This window comes from Melanotaenia boesemani, chromosome 15 (genome assembly GCF_017639745.1).
Source record: "Melanotaenia boesemani isolate fMelBoe1 chromosome 15, fMelBoe1.pri, whole genome shotgun sequence".
Lineage (NCBI taxonomy): Eukaryota > Metazoa > Chordata > Actinopteri > Atheriniformes > Melanotaeniidae > Melanotaenia > Melanotaenia boesemani.
In genome coordinates, this window is record NC_055696.1 from 26,663,772 (window position 1) to 26,690,119 (window position 26,348).

The 26,348-nt window shown below is 38.1% G+C and overlaps 1 protein-coding gene across 1 annotated transcript in view; it reads right to left on the minus strand.

Annotated features, from left to right (window-relative positions):
* vps37d (VPS37D subunit of ESCRT-I) overlaps positions 1-24,392 on the minus strand; it is a 60,400-nt gene extending 36,008 nt beyond the window's left edge. Inside the window, exons 1-2 of the mRNA XM_042007480.1 lie at positions 24,162-24,392; positions 5,715-5,886 (exon numbers count right to left, since the gene is read on the minus strand). Of these exons, the coding sequence (XP_041863414.1) occupies positions 5,715-5,886; positions 24,162-24,284 (295 nt within the window). The 5' untranslated portion in view covers positions 24,285-24,392. The remainder of the gene's footprint in view (positions 1-5,714; positions 5,887-24,161) is intronic.
* Positions 24,393-26,348: the final 1,956 nt, after the last annotated feature.

Consider the following 26,348-nt stretch of genomic DNA (forward strand, 5'->3'; position numbering starts at 1 on the left):
ATAAAATAAACTACAATTAAATATTAAATAAATTATTCAGGGATTAATTAGGCAGTTTAGGTTATTTTTGAAGTCGACTAGTCAGGCCTTTCAAAACTGATTCATCATCAATAATGAAGAAAAAAAAACTTTATCTCCAAATGGAAATAGTAAAACAGGTATGAGAAGTTGTGTGTATATTGAGTGTTTCCATGAATAAGTGTTTTTTACATTTTTATATATTTATCATTGTGTGAGCTCTAATGTCCTTTATTGTTCAGCAGGTAGATGAGAAAGTGTGTCAGGGAGACGTCGGGATCAACCCTGCATTTATATGGTGGCTGCTATGCTACGTGGGCTAAACAACGCACCCACAGGGGCGTTCAGCAACAACAAAACTAGTTATTTTGCTCCTGAAGCAACTTTTCTGAGGGTTTAGTAACCGTGCTGTCCTAGTCTGTTGCCTCCACTATCGCTGAAAACTTTCTGTTTCCACACTGAGGTCAGGAGGTTGAGATGAGGCGATTACTCCTGGGTGAAACTGCAGCTAGCTTCAGGGTTAGCTCCCTTCACTTTACCCAGCAGTGTTGAAGCAGACACAGGACTCTGCTGGAACTAGCAGAGCTGGGTGGTGTTTGTTGCTAAAGTTGGTAGCAAAACATTCACCGCTAAACAGGAAGTTTCTCACGACTTCCCCCTCTCCTCCACTGCGCTGTGCGTCTCTCCTCCTCCCCGGCTTTTAAAGGGGCTGTTCTATTAACACAGCGCTGTTAACACCAGCATGTCTGCACAATGACGCATAACTCCTCCAAATACAACGTCAACTTTTAAAAAAGCTGTCGACTTTGCACACCGTTTCAACTAATCGATGAGGTTGGACTAGTCCTGCACATCCCTAAAATTAATAATAAATTCATAACAAGAAAAAAAATATAAATAAAATAAACATATTAATTAAATCAAATTGATAAAGAAGCAAATAAATAGATTAAATTAGTAAAATAAAAAGAAATTAAATGAGCAAATTAGCAACACAAGGCATGAAGGCATTAATATGTCTAATAGGTGTAAGCAGTTGTGTGTGGGGGAGCTTTACATGCGTGTCTGAGTGTTGATTTTGATCATGTTTATCTGTGGTATCCTGTGAGATCTGAATGTTTGAGAGAGCTTTAATCAATGATGCAGAAACACATCAGCAGTTGGACATATCCAGTATTATAATGTGTGTGCATGTGTCCTGAGCAGGACTTGTGAGATCTGTGTGTCAGTTCCGTTGTCATGGTGATGAAAGTGCAGGATTCTGTCCGGCTGAAGATGCACTGAAACTTCCCCTCGAATGTTTTCATGTCGTGAAAGAACCATAACTTTTGCTGTTACCATTTCACACCGTGGAAACAACAAGGCTTTGCTGAACAGATCCTTGTGCGGTTTGTTTCTTTCTGTTAAAAATAGTTCGAACTACAGCGAGTAAAAAAAAAAAAAAAAAAAAAAGACGGCACCTTCTGCTGTTTGCCAAGACATTGTCTTCTAAGTTAACACTGACATTAAAATGAGCTTGTACTCCAAAAGTTGTGGACACAGTGTAGGTTTGAACTATTTTCCTCGAATCACTTTCTCTTCTTCTCTCACTCTGGTTCCACTCCATAGCAACCCGTTATAAACACTGTATTTCACTAGGGATGTCATTATTACAAATTCTTGTCAAGGAAATAATCATGATTGTATTTTATAACTCTATTAGTTTGTCTTCATACAGTTTTGAACAGTGTTGTCAGACTGTTTGCTCACTATTTAAACAATAGAGCAAACTAGTTAAATGTATTTACTTTTTTAAACTAGATTAATTCATTAGAAACATTTTAAAAGATTTTTTTTCTGCCTACATTAAAAGTCATTTTTTAATTTTTAATTTTTTAATTTATTTGGTACGGTGGCCCTTAAGTGTCACAGCAATACAAAGTCACAACATAAATACAAAAGCAGCAACACTTCACATTTTACCATCAATGTTTTACTTTCCTTTTGTGCTTTTTCCAAAAATCTCACAGCTTTTCATCCAGTAGGACTTAAAATTGTTTACTTCCTGTGTCGTAATGTCCGTCGGCGCTCAAGTTGTGATGTGTGTAAAAAGAAAAAAGTTTAACTTCCGCTCCGTTGCAGCTTTTGTATTCGTATCGTGACTTTGTATTGCTGTGACATTTCAGGGCCACTGTAATTTGGTCTGTTGTAGCAAAACCTGTTTGTGGTAGAGTATTAATGTTATCAGCAAAGCTGCACAGGTTATATGCTCCAGATAACTAGCGGCTGACACTTAAAACTTCTGTTGTTGTGTTTTGCAGTTCTCTGAGGATGCTGCACACACCTGGGTGTGTCATTGCAAAGTTTCAATGCCCACTAGAGGCCTGGCATGCGCACTACATGATTTATAGTCCTTTTTGAGTTTTCTCCTGCACGGACATAGTTTTCATTCCACTGTTGTGTACATTCTTTTTATTTATTTATTTATTTTTTAGCCAAAACCGCAAAGGACTAATATTTGTGTTTTGCGTGGAAACAAGGCCAAAGTCTCCAATTACACCAGAAAAAATGCTAAATTTGTTGCTAGTTGCTTTTTTTTTTTAAGTAAAGAGTTGCCAGAGAGGTCTATAAACTCGTGAACGAGAACGAAATTGTCTGTTCACAGCGACAAGTTGCTAAGCTGGCAACATTGTAAACAATGGGTCCTTTAGGGATATGCTGTAGAGGTGGGGCTGCCCGTTGCAATGCCTGTTTAAAATGGATAGAGACAGCTGATTTTTTTTCATGAACCAGAAGGCGCCAAAGTGGCATTTAAGTATCGGTACCCGTGCTAATTAATATCTAACTATGGACTAAATTTTAAAATTAATTAGTTTTTGACAATCATTTTTTTTTAACAACACTAGTCTCTAGATGAATTTTTGCAAAATTAGAAACTTTTTAAAGAAGACTATGCTTGAAGAGGTTCTCAAAGTTCCTTCTATTACAACCGATGTTAAATCAATTTTGAAAAAAAGTTATCAAACAGCTGATGTCTGCATCCTTCTCCTGGATGAGCCGAATATTTGGTGTTTAAATGGTTTTAATATGTTGAAGTATACTGTTACAGAATGCCAAAAAAACATGTGGAAAGCAGAAAATAGGATCTCAGTAAGCGTGAAAGCTGAATGTATTCACACTGATAAAGGAATATTCAAGATCAATATATCTACCCGCTGTCTATCAGGGCTGGGCGATGTGGCAATAATATTATCCCAGTATCATTTTCTGTTTTGATCGGCTTACAAGTTGTATTCTTTTTCTTATCTTTAGGGTTTTCTTGGAGGTTATTAACCAGCTTAAAGGTGCATTACCGCTGACATGTGGATTACAGTGTGCTGCTTAATTTGTTCCACTTAACTTTGGCCATAACTAAATCATCACCACACAGATGACATTGTGAAGCCTTTTGTCAATAATGAACCTGTTCACAAGCACACCAAAAATCTCATCATCAATAATCTGATACCAGATTATTAAAGTGATCATGTAGACAGCATAATGTGATTATGAGAACCAAATTAATACACCTAAATTTCTCCAACACTCCAACGTCTCTATATGGAATATTTTTAATATATCTGAATAGAATTTTTTGCATTATAAAGTTCTGTTTGTTCAGATGTCCCAGCTCTCCCACTCACTTAATTCTTAATTCAAAACTTGATAGAAGTTCACTGTAAATAAACTTCTATCATAAGTGCAACAAAACACGTGTCTTCCATGGGCCTCTGTGGGACACGTTTATGTCCCTGTCAATGTCAAAATCAAATCTATGCCCTTAGTCCACCATCTTCCTAAGACCTTAACTGGTGAAAGAGAAAAATTGTGTCTCTATTTCATCAACAGAGATGACTATGAAAATTCCCTCCAACATGTAACAGAAGTTGTTTTAAAGAAGAGCATCACGTGTGTGGGTGTATGCACGAAGCTGTTCATTGTTTCTTGTGCAGCAGAAGAAGAAATCAGAGTGAAACACGTGCCAGTAGCATTTGTGTGAAACTGGCTAAAGTAGAAAGGTTCAAGGTTTCACCTGCACCTGGGGACCACAATTCACTCAGCCAGCTATACTTCCACCCAGATCCCTCCACCGAACAGCAGGATGTATTAAACAATACATCTGTCTGCCTTGATCTGCTCATCCATTAGTTATTCGCCTCTAGAAACCCTTCTCATTCATCCTTTCTGTTTTTTTCCAGTTTTGTTGCACCAAACGAGAATCAGATGTTTTGGAGAGGAAGGACAGACCTCCGCCCATCCTGCTCTGCTGGGGAGGTGGGATAGCATCTGTGTATTCTGACAGGAAGTTTAAAATTCCACTCGACTTCCATCAATGACCAGCAGCTGAGACAGAAATCTGGCAATGCCTTTTTTTATTACACTACACCAAGCTCTGAGCCTGATCCATAAAGCCTGGACTTATGAATAAGCAGGACTTGACATTACTTATGGAAATTAACAGAGCAGAATTTATTTTATCACCTGTTCTTGATTTAGCGAACACTGTAAAGAATTTTAAAGCTTCGGCTTAAAAGACATTCTCTGCCACTGCCCCGTCAAAAGCACAACTTATCTTAACAAAGGCAAGGCCCCCGTTACCCCGCAGATTGCTTGACAACTGCTGCAGGCTTCCCGCTGGCATTTGATATGCTCCATTTCGTTCCCATGACCAAACTCCAGTCATGCTGAGCATTTGGAGGCTGTCTCACTGACACTCTGAATTTTTTCTCCACTCTGAAGTGAAACTTTCCTCATTCTCTGCTCCACTGGGAGTGTCACACTGACTCAAATACCATCTAAATATGTAATTTTGCTTTCTATGTTTCAAACTGTACAGTAATGGTTGTTTGTGTTACTGGAATTACGAGGGAAGACAAGGAGGAGCCACTGTGGAATATCATGTGTAATTAGTTTTAACCTTAAGTGGTTGGGACGCGGCCTTGTCTTGGAATTTGTTTTTTTTTTTTTTGTTTTTTTTTTTTATGTTTTCACTGAATCTTATGATGAAGCACATATGGTGATAGTGATGGTCAGCTCTTTAACTCTTAAAACTCTGCTAGATCGCCAGCACACCTGACCGCTACTCTTTATAAAATCAACAGTGTCTCAGGAGCAGTGGTGTGTAACTGTGGGATAAATTGTGATGGATAGCTTACCCTTAAGGTGATCTACAGAAGTTTTCCAGGCATTTATATCCCGTCCAGGAGGTTTACAATCCAGCCATAAAAATGTAGGGTTTATTATTCCACCGATCAGACAGCCTAAATTGACGTTAATGTCCAATCAGGAGCAGCCAAGGATCAACAAGTGAGCAGAAAGTTCTATGTGTGTCTGAAAAGAAGAAAAATAATGCTCCTCTATGGCTGGAATGAAGCCAAGATGTTTTTGATACACAATGGCACCAAAAAGCAGCTGAGTTGGAGTTGGTTTCGTGAGGATAGAAGGTAAATAGTAGTAAAAATAGCAAAAACAGGCTTTTAAGGGTCTTAAGGGTTAAGGTCACATAGAAAGAAGTCCTGTCATCAGAAGTATGATAAATTGCCTTTACCATCCCATTCTTGGAATCTGAACCACTGACACGGTCATCATGACCACATCCATCTCAACCATGATCAACCCCCTGGCATCTCAGTTATATGAAACCCGAAACACCTCCCCCCTCTCTGGTCTAAACTCACCCAGTTGACTCTGTTTTTCCCAGCATGTGGTTACCAGGTTGGACAGTTTGTTGTACTTCTCTGCCAGCTGGAGTTTGCCATTATTAAGGCGGGGTTGTTCAGCCAGACTCTCCTCGGCCAAGCTCCGGTTGGAGGTGAGCAGCGTCTCTCTGTCCACTTGAAGATCCTGAAACTGAAAAGAAAAAAAAAGTCTTTTAAAGACAGAAATCTCTACCCTCAGAAGTCTGAGTCTATCTTGGTCATCAAATCCTTTTGATTTTGCTTTTATATACCACTTAAAAATGTTTGGGGCTTTTTCAGCCTAATTTCACTTAAAGAATCTGATAATTATTCTATTTTACTTTAAAAGTACAGTGTGTAGCTTAGTTGACTTTTTGTTAGCAAAAATCAAGTAAATATGTATTTTACCAAAGTCTAATCACAATCGCATCCAAATGAAAGCGTTCTCGTAGCTTAGAATGAGTTGTTTATAAATACATAGGTGGCGGCGCAGCGAACCAGAGGCTGTCATGTTGCATCGCCATCTTTGAATACGGTAGCTGAAAGGTGACAAACTTATTAGCCTTACGCCTTTTCACTGCGATCACTGCATGTTTCCAGAGGGGTGCGGGTGGGGGGGTGTAACAAGCAAAGACGATCGTTGATCATTCAGCTTGCCAGTTACATTGAAATGGAGGACCATCCTGATGTGGAGGTTGCAGCTTTCCGCTGTGTAGGTAAGTTAATTCAACCTAACAGTGAAGCTTATTTTGGTGTTTTGTTAGAAAAAGGGCAGGGTAGTCCAGCAACTTTATCCTCCCGTTTAAGTCGGATCATTTACTGTTACTTGCTATATAAAATGGCAGAAACGGCTAGTTTGTCTGTTAGTTAGCCTACAGCAGAAAAAACAAACGTTTCAGTTGTTGTTATTCTTCACAGAAGTCCATACCAATAGGCGACCGTGCGCTTCTTTCAGGACGTATTTTCGAGAGCCTTCCTTCGTGTTTCGTGATTTTTTTTTTCAGTTGATTTGTCAATGGGGGTGGGGGTAGTTGTTGCCCTTCTAGTCATACAAAATACACCAAACTAATACCAGTTTCTCGTAGCGATTTAATCACTAGAACTGCAAGCATTCTAACGCAAAAATATCTCTCAGATAGTTATTTCGAATCAATACGTCGCCCACCTCCCTTGATAAATCAGCTGAAATACATGTTATTGAACACAGAGTAATGTTACAGCATGGGATCTTCCTTCTGCAGCACGGACAGGTCCACTGCCCCTGATTGAGTTCCTCTACCTATCCCTCTTTGTTTTTCTCTTCCTCTCCTTTCATCAGATGATCTCTGAGGAGATCACAATCACGAAAAATGATTTCACACAATAACATTAGCTATTAGCAGTAGCTTGGTACCAAATACATGAAGGGCAATCTTGTAACTTATCGGCATTAAAAAAACACAGAATTATGTATCGTTCTGTACCTCATCTGTACCTCTTCATCACAAGGCCAAATTTTTCTCTGTCTCCTCTCTGAAGTGACATACCCAGAATAAATGAAGTATATCTTCACAACTACCAGGGTTGAATGTTAAATCTGGGTCTCTACAGAAAGCTGAGATATGTGAGATTACTACAGATGTGTCAGAATCAAGATAAAGTATTTGTTGCTGTTTAAGAGTGAATTCCCCTGGTTATCTCCTCTTAAAAGAAAATCATGTTACTTTCAGTGAAAACCAGAGAACAGTAGCTTAATTCATCTAGGAATTAATGAAGTAGTTCTAGGAATGAGTAAGGTAATCCTACCCTTAGCAAAAAGTAGCATACTTGAAGGTTATTTCATTAAGTATATTTATGAACTTATGAGTATAGCAAGTATACTACAGACCATGTACTTGTAGTGTACTATAAAGTATACTAGCATAATACTTCTTTGGACTAAACTGAAATATTTAAGTTCATAAAAGTATGTTTTAAACATACTTTATAAGGTCATTTTAAGTTTATTAAAGTACACTTCCAAGTATAAAAGTAATCTCATCTATATACTACTAGTGTAGTACGTAAATATTTCTAGTCCACATTTTAATTTATTGAAGAATACTTTAAGTATACTTTTCTGAACTTACAATTACTAAAACTGAACTTTTAGGAACATAATGCAGTTGAGCACACATACTACTGACTGTAAACTTTTAACTCCAGCACTATACAGCACTACTTGAACATGTAGGTTAATAACGGGGGTAATACCGCAAAGTGATTGTGTGTAGTAAAAAACATTTTTATTCTGCCAAATTAAATGTAAGCACAAGTCAATGATGTGACCTGATTCTGTACTTGGATCAAGATATACTAAGTATTAGTACTTTGTGGCAGGAAGAAGTAAAAATTATACTTAAGTACAAGTATAAGCTTTAGTATGAAAGTACAAGTTGTAGTATTAATGTACTTAGTCTCAGACTTTTCAGTATAAGCTAAGTATACTTCACTATACTACTCTTAAGTATATAAAATATAATATTTAAAAAGCAAACTTTCAGTACACTGTCTCAGTTTTAGTATGAAAAGTGAGCCTGAGCAGGTTTCCAGCCGTTTTAATAGAGGTGTTATGCAGGTAAATATCTCAGGAAGCCATCGGCCGATGATGATGGACACCTCTATCCATGGTCAGAGTCAGGAAAATCCAGGGATAGCCCCCACATTCACCTTAAAAACACCATGAGGATCCAAAAGAAGTGAAGAAATTCTATGATAAGGAGAGTCTCTTTGGCTAGGTTCACACTGCAGGCTGAAGTGACCCAAATCAGATTTTTTTGCCCATATGTGACCTGTATCAGATCTTGTCATAACAATCTGAACGACACAGATCCAATTTTTTCAAATGCGACCCAGGCCACTTGGATATGGGGTCCTAAATCCAATATGTATCTGATCTTTTGCCATGTGACCTTAGTCTAAACGGCCAGGTCGCATTAATCCGACCTACAAGTCATACACAACATTGTTTATAAACTCCTTATTTGTAAAGGCGCTCACATCACTCTCCCACCACTTCTGGTTGCAACACCGTACCCGCACGTTTCTCTGTACAGACGTTGTTGCCACTGCTCCACAAAATGCCATGGCCACAAATCTGGCTCTTCTCTTTTGTAATCTCCTCCTTAAAACGATCCCATTGAAAATGTGCTGGCTACGGTTGGACAATAACTTTAAAATTGCAACATAACACTCTGTTGTTACTGCAAACATGAAGACGTTGCATGCTCACTGTCACGTCGTCGTGTCTTCTACGCATGCGAGACACTTTCGGTGCGCATATGGTTCATACAGGAGATCACATACAAGTCACATTTAATTGGAAACGTGAACAGAATTTAAAAAAAAAAAAATCGGATTTCACAAAAATATCCGAATTGAGCATTATGCCCTGCAGGGTGAACTTTCATGTGACACTTTATTTGTGTGGTTTACTTGAAGTGGAAAAATTAGCAGAAGCTCTCAAGTGGACAGGGCTGTTCTCAGGTTTTTCTTACATTCCCATACAACTGCTTGGGGTTTGAACCATGTTTGGTTTGGATGCCAATGCTTGGTAGAGTTTTTAGTTGAGTTTCTCCGAGTCATATTGCTATGCTACATGTTAGCATTGCTATGCTACATGTTAGCATTGTTGCTTCCTGGTGTCTGCAAAGATCTTCTGTACTGCACGTATGTTATGTTTCCCCTTGTACAGGGGACTCTAGTCAAGAAAAGGTTAACATATTGGAAAAGTAACGCCTGATCATCTCATCCCACTTTTACTCCCAGATTCAGTATTATATCATATAATATATAAATATTTTCATGCTATTAAATGTAAACTATCATATCTCTGGTTTTCCATGGTCTATTAGTGGTCTGTGAAAAACTAGGACAGAGCTTAAAAGCTACTCTTTCGAATTAACTTGACAGTAGCTCTACAGAAACCTAGTTTTTTTTTTTTTTTATGGCAATGTAAAGTGAAAGGTTTGTTGCACTAAATTATGCAAAAGAACATTAAAATATACATCAAGCACATTTAATTCCTACATTTCCTAGATTTAGACAACTCCATCGGGTATGCATCACCTCTATTTCGTAGCATAACAAGCTAAACACACCACCAGATCTGAGAGGTCCTGAAACATCAGAATTACTCTGGAAAACAATGAGACAGAAGACACCGACACAGCCTGAGATTTTTAGACCATCATATGAGCAGAGTACCTTAAAAACTAAAAAGAGGTGAAGCTGTTAAAAAGAGACAAACAGTGGTCACACAAAGCAGTGATGTGAATGTTTAAAGAGAACATAGACAAAGCACATGTGCTGCAGAGCTGCTGTGGAGCTTCGTGCATTCAGTGAGCTGTCGAGCAGTCAGGAACATGTTTATGCATCAGAGACCATTTCCTGCCAAACTCTGCTTCTCTACAGGTGCAGGAAAGTCATGACGGTGTCTCACAGGAAACTGCTCAGAGACTTGCTGTAGTGGTCCTTGTGCCTTACAACACACTCAGACAGACTGCAGCTGCATGAGTTTATGTTGATGAGTGAGGCCAGATTTGGGAAGAGAAATGGAAATGAAGTGAGGTAGTTTTTTGTGTCACCGTGACGATCAGTTGTAGTCGCCCAGTACAATCAGTGCTGAAACGAACTTATCTTAAACTGGAAACTGCCCCAGACACAGAATCTCCTGAATGTTAAGTAGCATGCCAAGAAGGAACCATGACTGTAACAGCTGGAGGAAGGAAGTGAGTGATAAGTCACATTCTCCACCCATATCCCTCCAGAACCAGAGCTGGAATTCACACTGGTGTCCCAGTTTAGCCTGACTATCCACGGCCAATCCATGGTTTCAAAGTAAATAATGATATTAAAGTAGAACTACATAACTTTCTGACCTTAAAAGTATGTGTTTCTGACTTGTTTTGATGCCACACTGATCATGAACATTCCCACAGTGATCATTGCTAAGCAGCATCCTGAGGGTGAGAAACGGCACCTCATAATGTTTTCTTCTGGGAAGCTGCGCCACGTTACAGCTTAGTTTCGATTTACAGCACAGCGTCACGTGATAGTGACTGGATATCAACACACTGGTCATATTTAATGTGCACAGTGGCTGATTCAATAAAGACGTTTAAGAGGACATTATCAGAGTAAGAGAGGTTAAGAATGAGAGAAAGAGAGAACACAATAGATAACAAAAGAGTTAACATCAGACTGACTTTTACTGGCTGGAGAGATCTCAGAGAAGAGACAGGATGCAAGATGGATGGAACTTTTTTCATTTACCAGGGATTTCAAAAACCTTGGCACATTTCCAATAACATTACCCAATAAAAAACTATCCCTCACCCCCACACTTTCCCTGGAAAAAAGCACCTAGTAGAAGGGTATGACTTTTTAAATTTCCTGGAATTCTTTAGGGGCGGAGCTGTGCGGTGAAGAGCTCTGATTGGTGGAACGTACAGCTCTTGAAGTGTTACACAGTTCCATGTTTAAGCCGGTGTACTGCCGCAAACATGTTTATTTTACTTTTTAAGTTTTCTGTGTTTAATCATTTGAAAAATGGAGCTATGAGAAGTGGGTGGACAAAGAGGTCCAGCCTCTTTTGAGTTTATCTGTCGAGGACGAAATTCAGCGCAACTTCAAGACATGCACCTCAAAAGGACCAAACTGAAACAAGATTAAAGCTGAAGGGTCCGACTGGTGTACCAAGAAGTAGTATGAGGAAATGTTGGTGGAAAACCCCCACTTGGTTTTGTTCCACCTGAGTTCCAGTTATTTTCAAGTCATCCTTGTCAGAGTTTTTTGGTCATGGAAAAAAGTGACCAAGGTGTCATTGTGGAAGACGGATCAGCCGTAAAACATAACATTAAAACGTTGCAGAGAAAGAAGGAAATACATCCAATATATTTCACCACCTGCAGGTTGAGCACTTGGTTTGTATGTAAAGGTAAAGGTCAATGTTAACTAAAAGGGTTAAATAATGTAATATTTAACTAGGGCTGGGCAATATGGCCTAAAAATAAAATCTCCGATTTTTATAACCAAATCCGATTTCTGATTTTAATAGATTTTTTTCTTTTCTTTTACAATATAAACATAAATAAACTTATTAAAAACATTTATTTATTTATATAAATGAATGCCAGCAAAAATAAAGCATATAATGTCATAACATTTCACCATATAAACGACTTCATATCTTACATAGAAATATGCAACACAACTGCATCGGTGATCTCTTTCCATCTGGATCCTTATCATACAGGATCCACTGCAGAAATAATTCCCCTGATGAAGTTTGTCTCTTAACTTAAGTTTGTAGGCTAAAGTTGACTTCTGCATCTCATAGAGAGCAGCATTTCTCACTGCAGTTATACACACAGCTAAATCCCAGGCGTGAGTGAAGGGTCACACCTGAACACCGTTCTGGTGTGGAGGGAGGGCTAAGTCTGCTGCTAACTAACTATGGAAAAAAAATCCAGATTTTCATAAAAATAAATCGCCAGAAATGAAAAATTAAATTTATCGATTTTATCGATTAATCGCCAAGCCCCATATTTAAGTAATATGACATTGAAATTAAACGTTATTTTGATATTATTTCCGCCTCTGGTTTGATTTATAATGCGATGTCTTCAGCAGCGTTCACTGAACCTTGAAACCTTTTTGAAGGATAGTTTGCTGTTCAAACATAATCGACTTGACATGTGGTCAATGCCTGTCTGTAGTCCTCAGTGTGTGTTGACACGTAGAAGAAAGCATATTTAATCCCAGATATGTGGTTTTGTTTCTTTATTCCCACGGTTCCAGCATTATTTATGTGTCAACCAGCAGCTATTCTGCTGAAGAACAGCTGGAAGTCAAAGCTAGTTTTTCCTGTTTCTAATTCTCTACTAAGGTTAAAAAGAAATGCTCAAAACCATTTTTATAATGCAGTTTCTAAAAGAAACTGTAGCCTTTTCATCTGTCTTCTCTGAGAGAAATCCAGAGTTATTATGTAGGATTTATTTATTGTTTAAAGGGCACAGGGGATGTAGTTGCAGTGGGACTTTTTGGTTGTTTTACTTTGTTCTTATGTTATTTTGTTATGTTTGCATCAAGAGATAGAAATAAATAAAACTTACAGACCTATAAGGACTGTTACTATGATTTTACAGATTTATAGTGATGTGAAATGATTTAATGCTGAATAGTCGTGATTATTTTGCTGACAATCGTGACATCCTCAATATGAACCATAAATTAATCTTGAAGTTGTTTCTGCTTAACATGTAGCACACTAATCCCCCTGAAATAAGGATTTCTCAGTTTGAAACGAGGGCTGTCCCACAGACCATCAGATCTGCCCTTGAATTTATATTTAAAAAATGTGAATAGAGTTCACTTACACACACACACACACACACACACAAAATCAAAAGCAGAAACATCAGTTTGAATACAAAATACACTAGTCACATTGGTATTCGAAATATAAAAACCCTGTACATTAAGTGTGAATAAGAGTTAATATTGTTGAATGCAGCCATCAAGCTGCTCCAGGACTGAAAGACTGGGATTACTGGGGGAGGGGTGGGGAGTGTCACGCTGTCACTAGACCATAAAAAACCATAAATTATTAAAATGCGAGCCACTCCCTGAAGTCTTCCCAAACAATAGAGTCACAGTTTAAGTACTGGTTGGTGTCTCAAACACAGAGACAATCCCAGTTTGAGCTTCACAAAGTAAAAAAAATCTGAATCCCCTTTTTCTCTTCCGTCAGTCTCAGCATTCCTGTGAGACTACCCAGCCGGATACGTTTCTTGCTCAATTGCTTTCTTTCAAGAGTCAGTCACTTTAGACCTAAAGCCTTCTGCACTGAGCTCATTGTTGTACGCTGCATCTGTCTCACATTTTTACAGGTCATCAAAAGGATGCATGAGTCCCAATCTTTTTTTTTTAAAGAATTTGCAGAATGTCCCCTGTAGTCATAAAGAAGTCTTTTATGCGTGAAAAAAAAAACTATAAATCTGCTGTTCATTCAGAAAAATAAAGATGGCTTGTTGAAGGCCTGGAGCAAATTCATCCGGCCCAATTTTCTTCAACAGGAATCATATTGAACACTCCATTTCCTGCCTCTATCGGGTCGCCCTGTTTATCCACAACTACTGCTGTCTTCAGGGATGGGCTGTCCTCTGGATTTTGATGCATGGGCTGGAAATGGAGGTTGACAATGTTTACCATCTCTGATAAACGACACTTGGGGAACACTTTGTAGTTGGGAGATTTGCACTGGAGAAGATGAGGTGCAGCACCATTGTTTTCTGTGGGTCAGCTCATCTGGCCAAAAGGTGTTTTTCTTTCTTCCTAAATAAGGTTTTATCCTAATGAGGCCTCAGACGTCTCAAGCCATCAATTAAACCTTCGATCTCAGATGAAGCTGACAGCCTGAGTCGCTCCTAAGAAAGTCTATGTATAGAGTGCACTATCTGAAAATATAGAGGGCCAGCTTTGTGTACATCTTTGCACCAGTTTGGAAGACTTCAAGATCATTATTACTATTATATAGAGCCAGATGTGGCAAATAATGAGTTAGAGGTACAACTAAAAAATTTGAATATCATGAAAAAGGTTAATATTTTTGTCAATCATTTCAGAAAGTGAAACCCATATATTATATACAGGCGCAACTCAAAAAATTAGAATATCGAGCAGAATTTAATCTATTTCAGTAATTCAACTTAAAAAGGTAAACTAACATATTTTATAGACTCATTAAATGCAAAGTGAGATGTTTCAAGCATGTTTTTGTTATAATTGTGATGATTATGATTATTTACTTACAGCTTATGAAAACCCCAAAACCTAAATCTCAGAAAATTAGAATATAGTGAAAAGGTTCAGTGTTGTAGCCTCTAAGCGCCACACTAATCATCTCATTAATCCAAAACCTGCAAAGGACTCCTGAGCTTTTAAATGGTCTCAGTCTATTCCACAATCATGGGGAAGGTTGCTGACCTGACAGTTGTGCAGAAAACCATCACTGACACCCTCCATAAGGAGGGAAAACCTCAACAGGTAATTATAAAAGAAGCAGGATGCTCTCAAAGTGCCGCATCAAAGCACGTCAATAAAAAGTTGAGTAGAAGGGAAAAGTGTGGAAAGAAAAGCTGGAACAACCAGCAGGGATGAAGCAGCCTGGAGAGGATCGTCAGGAAAAGGCCATTCAGGAATGTGGGGGAGCTTCACAAGGACTGAGGCTGGAGTTGGTGCTTCCAGAGCCACCACACACAGACGGATCCTGGACCTGGACTTCACATGTCGTATTCATCATGTCAAGCTGCTCCTGAACTAAACACACCCTCAGAAGCGTCTTACCTGGCTAAAGAAAAAAATAAACTGGTCTGATGAGCAGTGGTCCAAAGGGCTTTTTTCTGATGAGGCAAATTCTGCATCTCATGTGGAAATCCAGGTCCCAGAGTCTGGAGGAAGACTGGAGAGGGAACAATCCCAGACTCTAAAAGTGCAGCGTGAAGTTTCCACAGTCTGTGTTGATGTGGGAGCCATGTCATCTGCTGGTGTTGGTCCACTGGGCTTTATTAAGTCCAAAGTCAACACAGCATCTACCAGGAGATTTTAGAGCACTTCATGCTTCCTTCAGCAGAAAAGCTTTTTGGAGATGATAACCTTATTTTCCAGCAGGATTTGGCACCTGCACACACTGCTAAAAGAACCAGAACCTGGTTCAGTGACTAAGGGATTACTGTGCTGGACTGGCCAGCAAACTCTCCTGACCTGAACCCCGTAGAAAATCTGTGGAGCATTGCCAAGAGAAAGACGAGACACATGAGACCGAGCAATGCAGATGAGTTGAAGGCCGCTACTGAAGCATCCTGGTCTTCCATTACACCCCACAAGCTGATAACATCCATGCTACGCCACACTGAGGCAGGAATTCATGCAAAACAGGCTCAAACCAGGTACTGAGTTCATATGCATGACTATACTCTTCAGATGGTCAACACATCTGGATTCAATATTGTTTTTTAATTGATTTCGTGTAAAATTTTAATTTTCTGAGATTTTGAATTTTGGGTTTTCATCATCAAAATGATAACAAATAAATGCCTAAAATATCTCAATTTGCATGTAATGAGTTTATGTAACATATTAGTTTACCTTTTTAAGTTACTGAAATAAATTCAGTTTTGCGTGATATTCAAATTTTTTGAGTTTCACCTGTAGATTCATGACAAAGTGAAATTTTTCAAGCCTTTATTTTTTGAAATTGTAATGATTATTGCTTACAGATGATGAAAAGCTAAATTTCAGTCTCAGAAAATAGGAATATTGTAAAAAAAAAAAAAGTTAAATGCTGAAAGGTCATGGTGTCACACCCTAATCACCTTATTACCTCAATACACCTGCAGAGGTTTCCTCAGTCTAGGTCAGTAAACTACGCAATCATGGGAAACACTCCTGACTCCAGATGTCCAGAACATAGTCATTGACAGACTCCACAAGGAAGGTAAGCTACAAAAGTTCAATGCTGAAGAAGCTGGTTTTTCACAAAGTGCTGTATCCAAGCGTATTCACAGAAAGTTGAGTGGGAAGAAAAAGTGTGGTAGGAAAAGGTGCACCAGCAATAGAGAAGACCACAGCCTCCATTCAAGAATTTGGGGGAGCTTCACAAAGAGTGGACTGACTGGAGTCAGCGCATCAAGACCCCCCACGCACAGACGAATCCTAGACATGGTCTACATGTCTCATTCCTGGTTTCAAGCCACCCCTGAACCAGAGGCGTCAGAAGCGTGTTACAAAAGAACTGAACTGTTGCTCAGTGGTCCAAAGTCCTCTTTTCAGATTAAAGTAAATTTTGCATTTCATTTGGAAATCAAGGTCTCAGAGTCTGGACGAAGAGCAGAGAAGCACAGAATCCATGTAGCTTGAAGTCCAGCATAAGGTTTCGAGAGCCAGTTGACATGTTTTCTGACGCGTGCACTCTGTCCTCTGACGGAAGCCTGTGCACGCTCGTGTGTGTATGTTCACTGCCATGGACACAGAGAGCATCTATGACATGCCGTCATGTAAGTTAGATAAATAGCATCAGACTGTTTACTTTTTGATTAAGGGTCGAAATGTAAACCTGTTCTAGAGGAAATGCAACTAAATGACCGTGTCAAATTTATTTCAAAGTACATATGTGCGCAGTGACATCACTTCCTGATGTGGAACCTGTTAGCATTATCTGCATTAGCGGTTAATATGAGAGCCCACGGTCTAAGTGTTAGTTGTTAATGTGAGTGGTAATACACTGCTAAATAGTTTAGAGTGGAATTTAACTGGTGAATGAAAACGTCTGAATATGACATCATCGCTGCAAGAGAAGCTGATTTTGGTCGGAGGCGACACAGGAAACCAGTTGTGTGTTTATATACTAAGATTTTGCTGAGCCTCTGTAAGTCATGCAAGAGTAGGGTCATTTTACCAGAAATGAGGACACATAAAAAACAAGTGATCTCCAAGTTTTATCAATCCACGTTGGATTTATTTAATTTGAATTGATTCAAATCAATAAATCTGTTCAGTTTTGGTTTGACCGGGCATTCAGTTTCTGCACTAAGTACTGAAATCTCAGTCTGTTGATGTGATTTCCACATTTACCTCAAATGACCGAGAAGGGCAGCACATCTGGAGCTTCAGAGTTCATAAGAGGTCTATCACACAGTAAACTGACTTCTCCATCCAGGATTAAACCAAAATATTCATCAGTCAAAGCAGCAGCAGGAAGATGTGTTGTAACACTGAAACCTGGAAAGTGCCAGACATGACGTGTTTGGGATGCACCGATCGCTTGGCTGGTGACCAGAATTAGATCATTTTCAGCTTGACCAGCCATGACCTGCAGATCAGATTCAGACTATCCCATTTTTTTTTTTACTGGTCAAGTAAACACATCTACAAGTCTGCAGTGTAAAAGTGGTTTTCACTGATTTAGAAAGACACAAAGGTTGAAATTAAGCCTTTTTTTACACACAAAGGTGGTTGTTTAAACAGATTTTATCCAGACACAAGTCACCTTTCCACACTGCAGGCCAAGAACAAACAGGAGGGGATGGCATTAAATTAGATTTCTACATGAACAAAATCCTAACATTTTTACTTGTTAATTTGAATATGACGTTCATTAAACACTACTGTTCTACACAGAGCTGCATGGATAAGTGGTTGTATATTTTATAAAAAACCCAGGAAAAAATATTGGAATAATTTACAGCTGTGTTGACCTATGCTTTTTAAATCTGCTCACCTTGCAAACACATCTCTTGTCTCTAATATGAGCCTGACAAGTTGATGTGCTGTCTTAAATCAAACATCATGCTCTGCAAAGATGCACTGTATGCACAGGAAATGCCAAACATGGAGAACCAATCATTTCAACAGTTCAGAGTCTCTGTACATAAACCTTTACATTACATATATTTAATAAAATTATTCATTATTCACTTTAATAATGTGAATTTTTATCCATCCATCCATCTCTCTATCTAGAGAGAGGCAGCCAGTGTGACATTTGAATCCCTGTCTGTGGTAATACAGACTAGTTTCTTTCCACCAGGTCCCAGTAGCTATAGTTTGTCTCAGACCAGCAGCTATGTTCTGCCCGGTGTGATCTGGAAAAAATGAGTCTGGGAACATTTCGTTTTCATGCTGAAATCCACATCAATAAAATGTAGCATGAGATTTATATACGGCTCTATAGTGCGGCTTGACCACAGGTCGGTAGCGGTGGCGAAACATTGGACTGTAGCCACATCCTTCACAATACTCTCACAACACACATCACACAGGCCAGGGAGAGATACTCAACTAAAACAGTGACGAGGTGACAGTGATGACGTTCGTCCAAAGTGTTGATGAGTTTCTTAAATCCCGGGTTGTTCACTGTGTTAACTGAGCACTGGTCTTTGGCGAGAAAAAAAGTTGTTTAAAATGTTTGTCTCTTTGTGTCGTTGGGAGCTGGTGGATTATTTAGTCGCGACTCTTCAGTCTAACTTGAGAGGTGTCGGCAATCTGCGTTGAATAAAAGCAAAGCGGTTGGGGCTGTGGAAGGAGTCTGCAGCAGTGCGCTGCAATGCCAGTGGCGCTCGATTTGCAACTGAAAACAGCACAAGAGTAAACTGAGAAGGAGCAAACAAGAATTTGATCATTTCAAATTTATGATCGTTGAAAATCCAGACTGCAAGTGAGATTAAAATTTGATTAATCGCCCAGCCCTAGCTTCTGGAGGAAATGTAGATGTGTACTGGTTTAAATAATCATGTACGTTGGACCTTTACAGTTCTCATGATAAAGACCTTGAAAATTTGTTTTGGGTAAAAAAAAGTGTTTAAAATTTTAGTTGGCATTTGAAATAGTCTCTTAAATACCTTCACATCATTAAAGAAAATCTAGTGCGTTTATGTCCTAAGATTCAGATACAGACCTGGCCAGCCTTGAGTATTTCCCCGTAAGAGCAGATGTCATTCTCAAGAATTTCCTTTAAGAAGCCACAAAATGATAAAAGGGGGTGGATGGTAAAATTAAGTGCAGATCATGTGTCCATGACCAAAATTCAAAACCAACATATGACTATTGCTTTCTCCTTTTGAGTTACAGTTTACTTTACTGAACTTTACTGAACCACCAATCAAAACTACTTGGTTATTATTAGAAAACATAATGGTTAACATTAAATTTCCTTCTTTTTACAAGGCAGCTGTCATCTTCACTGGAGCTATTTCGCTGGTTAGCTTTGTTAAATGTAAACAAAACACATTACAACAAAACTTAGACACTTTCTGGTTGGGTTTAGACAACAGATTCACTTATTTGGGGTTAAACCAAAAATGAACTCGGTTTGCATTTGTCTGAAGTGTAATTTCACAATTATGTTATGTGAGTAACCAGTAGTAGCAGTGCAGGGACCAGTATGATGGGATGTAAAGTTTAGGGTCCGTATACCACCTAAAATACAACTACTGTAATTTTTCTTTGCTGTGATCTTAAATTAACCAAACTCCAACCTCCTCTATTGTTTACATGTGAATAATTTTGTTTACATCCTACAAATTCAGCAACTCTATCCAGTCTGAGTTCTCTAATGCGCCCCCTAGTGGAATCATCTGGTAACTAGTAGAGCAGGGTATCGCCACTAATTTCTTGAATCGATTCAATTCGATTCACAACAGCTTAGAGCTGCTCGATTGTGGGAAAAACGATAATCACGATTTTTTATAACTGAAATTGAGATCTCGATTACTGAACAACTGAAAACAGCACAGGAGGAAACTGCAAAGAACAAAAATACTCAGATCATTTCATTTTTATGATCGTTGAAAACCCAGATCGTAATTGTGATTAAAATTCGATTAAGCCCTACAACAGCTTATTTCGATTAATTTTCGATTAAATCTAATTCGATATCGATTCATTTACAGCAAATTATGCAACACCACCTAATTTCATGAATATTAAAGCCATTCTCAGATAACTTTTTTTTGTAAAACACTGAGTGCATTTACTTGACAATCAAAATTAGTTATCTGGGAGTAATCAATATTCTTGAAGTTCAGATCTCAGATAACTTGTTGATGTAATTAAAACCTACAAAGAATATGTGATCTATTTTAAGACTCAAAAATTCCTACAGTGACGTAGATTCAGCTTAGTCAGCTGTGTGCGTTGCCATGACGACCGTGACAGCTATTGGCGTAACACCGGAGCAGGAGAAATACTCCATCTGCTTGTCAATGAAGCAAGATGCTTCCATCTTCACCTGCCTGCAAAAATAGAAAACTCCCATATTTCTGTCTGATTTTCAGCTGGTTGACGTGTTTTCCGACATGCACACTGGCTTCTGACGGAAACCTGTGTGTGCGCGCTCACGTGTCTGTGTGTGTGCTCGCTGCCGTGGACACAGAGCAGCTATGACGTGCCGTCATGTAAACCAGATAAATACCATCAGACTGTTCACTGTTTGGTAAAAGGACGAAGTGGAAACGTGTTCTAGAGGAAATATGACTTTTAATGTACATGTCGGATTTATTTCAAAGTACATATGTGTGTCATGACATCACTTCCTGTTGTTGAACGTGACGGCGCCTGTTAGCATGAGTGAGCTAATATGAGTGCTGCAGTCTTTGCATTTGCTGTTAATGTGAGCGGTAATACGCTGCACAAGACTTTATAAATGGATTTAATCCACACTGGTGAATGAAAACATCTGAATGTGACATCATCTCGGCAAGAGAAGCTGATTTTGGACGGAAGCGACATAGGAAACCAGTTGTACAGAGTAGGGTCACATTACCGGAAATGAGGACATTTTTAAAAAATCGATCTCAAAGTTTTATGAACCGATATTGGATTAATTAATTTGAATGGATTAAAATCAATTAATCTATTTTTTAAACCCAGCGCTAGTAACAAGCGTAGTACAGAAGCAAGTACGTGAACAATTACACTCTGGGTGGAGCCACCTGGCTATGAGAATGGGAGGTTAAAAAGCAAATATATTATTGGCTTTTGAAAAACGTTATTATTTCCAGTCACTGAAGGCTGCGTTGGTTTTTTTGGTTGGTGTTCACTTCAACATATTCTTCAAATGACAATTCAGTCCAACAGTTTACACAGTGAATGTAAACAGTTCTGCCTACAGGCTGGGCTAGAAAAGAATTTCTCATAAGCACAAAATCAATCAATCTCCTCTTTTTGTCTGCAAGCAGTTGCTGTGACTCTCAAAGCCTCCATGTATGAAGTTACTGTGGGAAAACATGTATAAAAAACCTGCATCTGTCATCCAAACAGCAGGGACATCTGAACCAGGTCGCCCATTCAAACCTTAAAAAGCCAGATGTTAGCAGTGTTAGCTGTTTTTTTTTATGTATTTACTTAAACCAGCTTGTAATATCTCCAAGATGAACCAAAAATCAGAAAAATTGGGACAACCAACTTAATCTGAATGTTAAAAACCATCCCAAAACTAAACATCTCAAATCTGACTAAGCTAACCAAAGTGTTTAAAATTCAAAGCTAGCAAAAGCACACAGCGCATCAGGAGTGAAATGATGTCCATTTTGTCCAATTGTTAACCCCTTAATACCTAAATTATTTTATAATTATTGGAAAAAAAAATAAAACGTAAAAATAAAATGAAATACAATCCAGTATTAAATAAATAGCATAAATAATTATAATAAAGAATAAATTACAGTATATAAAATACAGAAATACTAGTCAAAATCAATAAATGATTGTCAAACAACTAATTCCATTTACTATTTAATTTTATTCTAACACCTTCTGCCTACTACTTATAATAATAATTCACCTGATCCTTACAAAGAATAAGCCATTTAATAAAATAGATGAGATAAGTCCACAGCAGAGATGCAAAGAAACGGTGACTTCAAAAGGTGGAGAACAAAGTGGACATATATTTTAGTCAGTTTCACTGGGCTGTTCTCAAACATTTAAATGAAGACCGTGACAACTATACAACATGATCCCTATTATCTCAAATTAACTGTAGTGACTGTAAACAACAGCCAGCTGAGGAAAATAACCCTCTGACCAGTCGAAACCCTGTAAACTGGTGCAGTTTTTGGAGAAAATGTAATAATAATCTATGCACAGTGTTTCAATATGACCAGTTACATTCTCAGCAGAACTAAATAGTAAAAATGACCAAAACAATGCACACATTTTTAAACATTAAAATTAAATCTGAGCATGTATAGACAAGACGAATAAGAACAGTGCTGCACCAAGCAGGCTGCAGCAGCCATGATTATGACTCATTTTTTGTGATTTAACTTGGAGCTTTACATAACATTCAAAATTAATACAAGTCTAATGAAGTGCATTACTCCCACAACTTAAACGGATTTGAGAATTGGGTTGTGAAATCATCGATTTCAGGTATCCCTGGCCTCAAATAGCTTTAATGTTGATGTCTATCTGTGACAGTAAGGACTACACGATTGCAGCTGGTCAGATCCACACACGTTCTGCATTATTAGACGATGACAAATAAATGGAAGCCTGGATTAGCGTTCGCTAAAACACCCAGAGCTCTGTGCAGCACTAAGTCACTCTGCTCCACTCCAGCAGGACTGAGGCACCTCTTGTGATTCAACTAGTTTAGCTCCATCATCCCACTGCATTCATACAGACACATTTTTAATAGTAAACGTTCAAAACAACATGAAAAATTCATGTCTTTTCATTTCCTAAACTAAATACATGACATTCAGTTACTTGACACTGGTTGTTCATGCAAATTGTTCGTTTTTTGGCCAGTTTTCATGAAAAGTGACATTTTTGCATTTTTTTGCTCCTTGCTTGTTCACACAACTGCAGTGAGAACACATGGAAAGATGACTAACCCAGCTGGTTATGCTTCACACGCACTGTTGTTATCACCCCACCCTTAGCAGTGAAAAAACCATTCAATCCCACTGAATGCAGACCAAAAGCTTTTTTTTTTTCCTCTGTCTCTCTTTAAGAGCAAAAACCCCATAAATGGGGCCCGGGATAAAACTTTAGGACCCCCTGGTTCTTCCTCTGTCTGTGTCAGAGAGCGCTTGGCTTGAATTACTCATGTTGTGTGAACATAAATGTACTAATGCAGCCACATAGTGCTGTCAAGAAAAGCAAGAGCCAATGGTATATGACATTAAATCTTAATATAAAGAGTGGGTTGAAGGTAAGGGCAAGGGTTAAGGCAAAAGCAGTTACGGTCAGGGTGATGGTATGTTAGAGCAGATGAATGTATGATGATAAATATCATCTAAAATGATGGAAACAGGACTGTGTGTGTTTAACAAAGAAGGATGTGGTGTGGTTGACCATGCATCCCTTTATATATCCTCTATAATTGGTCTTAATATGCAAAACTATGCTGATAGAAAAAGAGTTAAATTAGTATTTAAAGATGGATTTTTTTCCCTATTGGATTTGTGCATCTCTAAACATACTGAGATGAACTTGACTTGAATATATATATATATATATATATATTTATATATAAATAATGTCTTCAATAGCATAGCGCGTTCTCTGGCTTTCAACCACATTATGATGCTTCCCAATTGCGCTCATGCAATTATATATATGCACATAATTGTCGGTGTCATGTCCCTGCTTGGGTCATTTCTAACTCCACCACAGAAATGAGACTGGGGGTTTTGTAGACTGGAAACCCGACCACTCGCCACGCAGACAATCGATGAGCCATGTACTGGAAGACAATCAGCTTTACACACTGCACATCAAACGTGACTATTTATAACACAAACATGCTTAACATACAGCTAATTTAAACACTTTCCGTTTCTTATTTAAGAGAAAAGAGAAGATTTAACGAACAAGTTCCTGGCGACACTTTGTTTCTTGGAGGTTCCAGAGGACACCTACCTTCTCGTTGAGTCGAATGATTTGGTCCATTTTGTCGTCGTTCTGGAGGAGCTCGCGTAGCTCCGCGGTGCTCAGAGCTCGATAACCGTCAGGACAACTGTTCGCCTCCTTCAAGTTGGACATTTTCCTTTTCTTCCTCAAACTGCGACTGAAGACGGGTTGGAAACACAAAGTCCGCACAGCGGTTACATCTCGCTCACATTGGAATGCGCCGCCCGCGAGCTGCCACACGCGCCGTCAAGCGGTCAGCCGCTTCACTTCCTGTTTGATACCGTCAAAATAAAACGTTTTGTTCTGCCAACGTCGGATTTAAACACACACAACAAAAACTTTACACGTTTTAATGTGGCCAGCTTTATCATTAAATACTCACTTATTAGTCCAAAAATATGGTATGCAACGCCATCTATGGAGGAACAGCAGAATATGCTTTACAGTATAAACAAGCAAACAAAGAAATAAATAAAAAGCTAGTAAAAACCGCATTCAGAATAAACAAAAAAGTAAAAGCCAGTCAAACACTGCTTTAAAAAATAAAAATGACTAACAAACAAATAGATATATAAATAAATTAATTGATACTTAAAACCCATTAAAATTTCCTTTACAATAATCAAATAAATAAATAAAAACTAATAAAGAAATCCTTTACAAAAAGTTAATAAACAAAAGTCAGTGAAACATTACTTTAAAAACTCAGTGATAACACCAATTAATAAATACATAAATGAATAAATAAACAAATAAAAGCCAATAAAACCTTCTTCCAATAAATGTAAATAAAAAAATAATTTAATAAAAAAAGAAGTGTCAGTCAAACAGTGTTTTAAGAAACTGATTAAAAGTAATAATTAATAATAAAATAACTAACTGAATAAATAAATACTGGAAAACCTGTCAAAAACCTCCTTTACAATAATTAAATAAATAACACTAAATAAATAATGGTCTGCCAAAAAGTACTTTATGAATAACTTTTAAAAAGTAAAATAGACTAAATTAATAAATAATGAGTAAATGTCCATCAAAACATGCTTTACATAAATAAATAAATAAACGGGCAGACAGATATAATAAATAACTTCAAAAGATTAAACTGGAACAAAGTCAATTACCGAATTAAGATTTTATAATCATATGCCAATACTGTCAAATATAGAAGCAAATCTGGTAAAGTACATTTTTTGGTGGATTTGATAAAAATTATTTTAAAAGCACTAAAATGTAGGTTTATTCCTTCAAGAATCAGAAAGTCTATAAAATGGCTACAATACAAGCTGTTTTATAGGTTATTTAGCTTCATAAGTTATTAAATCATTTCAAAACCTGAAGCATTGATATAATTAATGTCACGGTGCTTCAAGTTAATTCCTTTATAAACCTGACATATGGTATTTACTGGCCTTTGCAGAGCATGATTCACCCTGAGATAGTCTTTAACTGAGTGATGAAGTCAGAAAAGATTCTGTGAAAAGGTTGAAGGTGGAACCAGTAAACAGACAAGCATTAAAACCGGATATTACAATCAGATTAAGGCTCTGAGGGAGGGGAAAATAGAGCCCGTAGACCCCTTGTATTAACCCCCTTCTTCTCTCTGTCTCTGTGTATTATGTATAATATTAGTCTAACAGAGGAACACTGTATGTGGCCCTGGGGTTGATGTGTGTTAATCTTATTAAACAAAGACTAATGCTGGAATATGCACCGTGTAAGCCTGTTTATGTCTCAGGAGGAGAGATACATATGGCTTAAAGGCAAAAACAACTGTCCTGGTTGTATATTTGACAAACTGACTTAGTTTCCTAATGCCAAATTTATTTTAAATATTGTTTGTTCATTAGAAATGTTACACTTCTAATGTTTTTATTGCATATTATTATTGACTTGTGCACACAATTTTAGTTCATATGTCTCTTGTGTCATTTACACATGTAATTGGTGCATTTAAAGGGGCCTTGGAGATCCATCGCTTGACCCGGCAAACAGAACACTACCACCAGAAACCGCAGGGTCAGTGTTGAGCAGTATGGCTAACATGCGACCAGCGAAAGAACAAACCAGAAAAGAAGAGGAACAGGAGGAAGAAGAAGATGATGACAAGGACAACTGTAGAGATGGCGGGAGCTTTTAACGAAGGCTTTGTGAGACTTTTGGGTGGTTGCAAACAACTTTATAGCGGCGCATTAC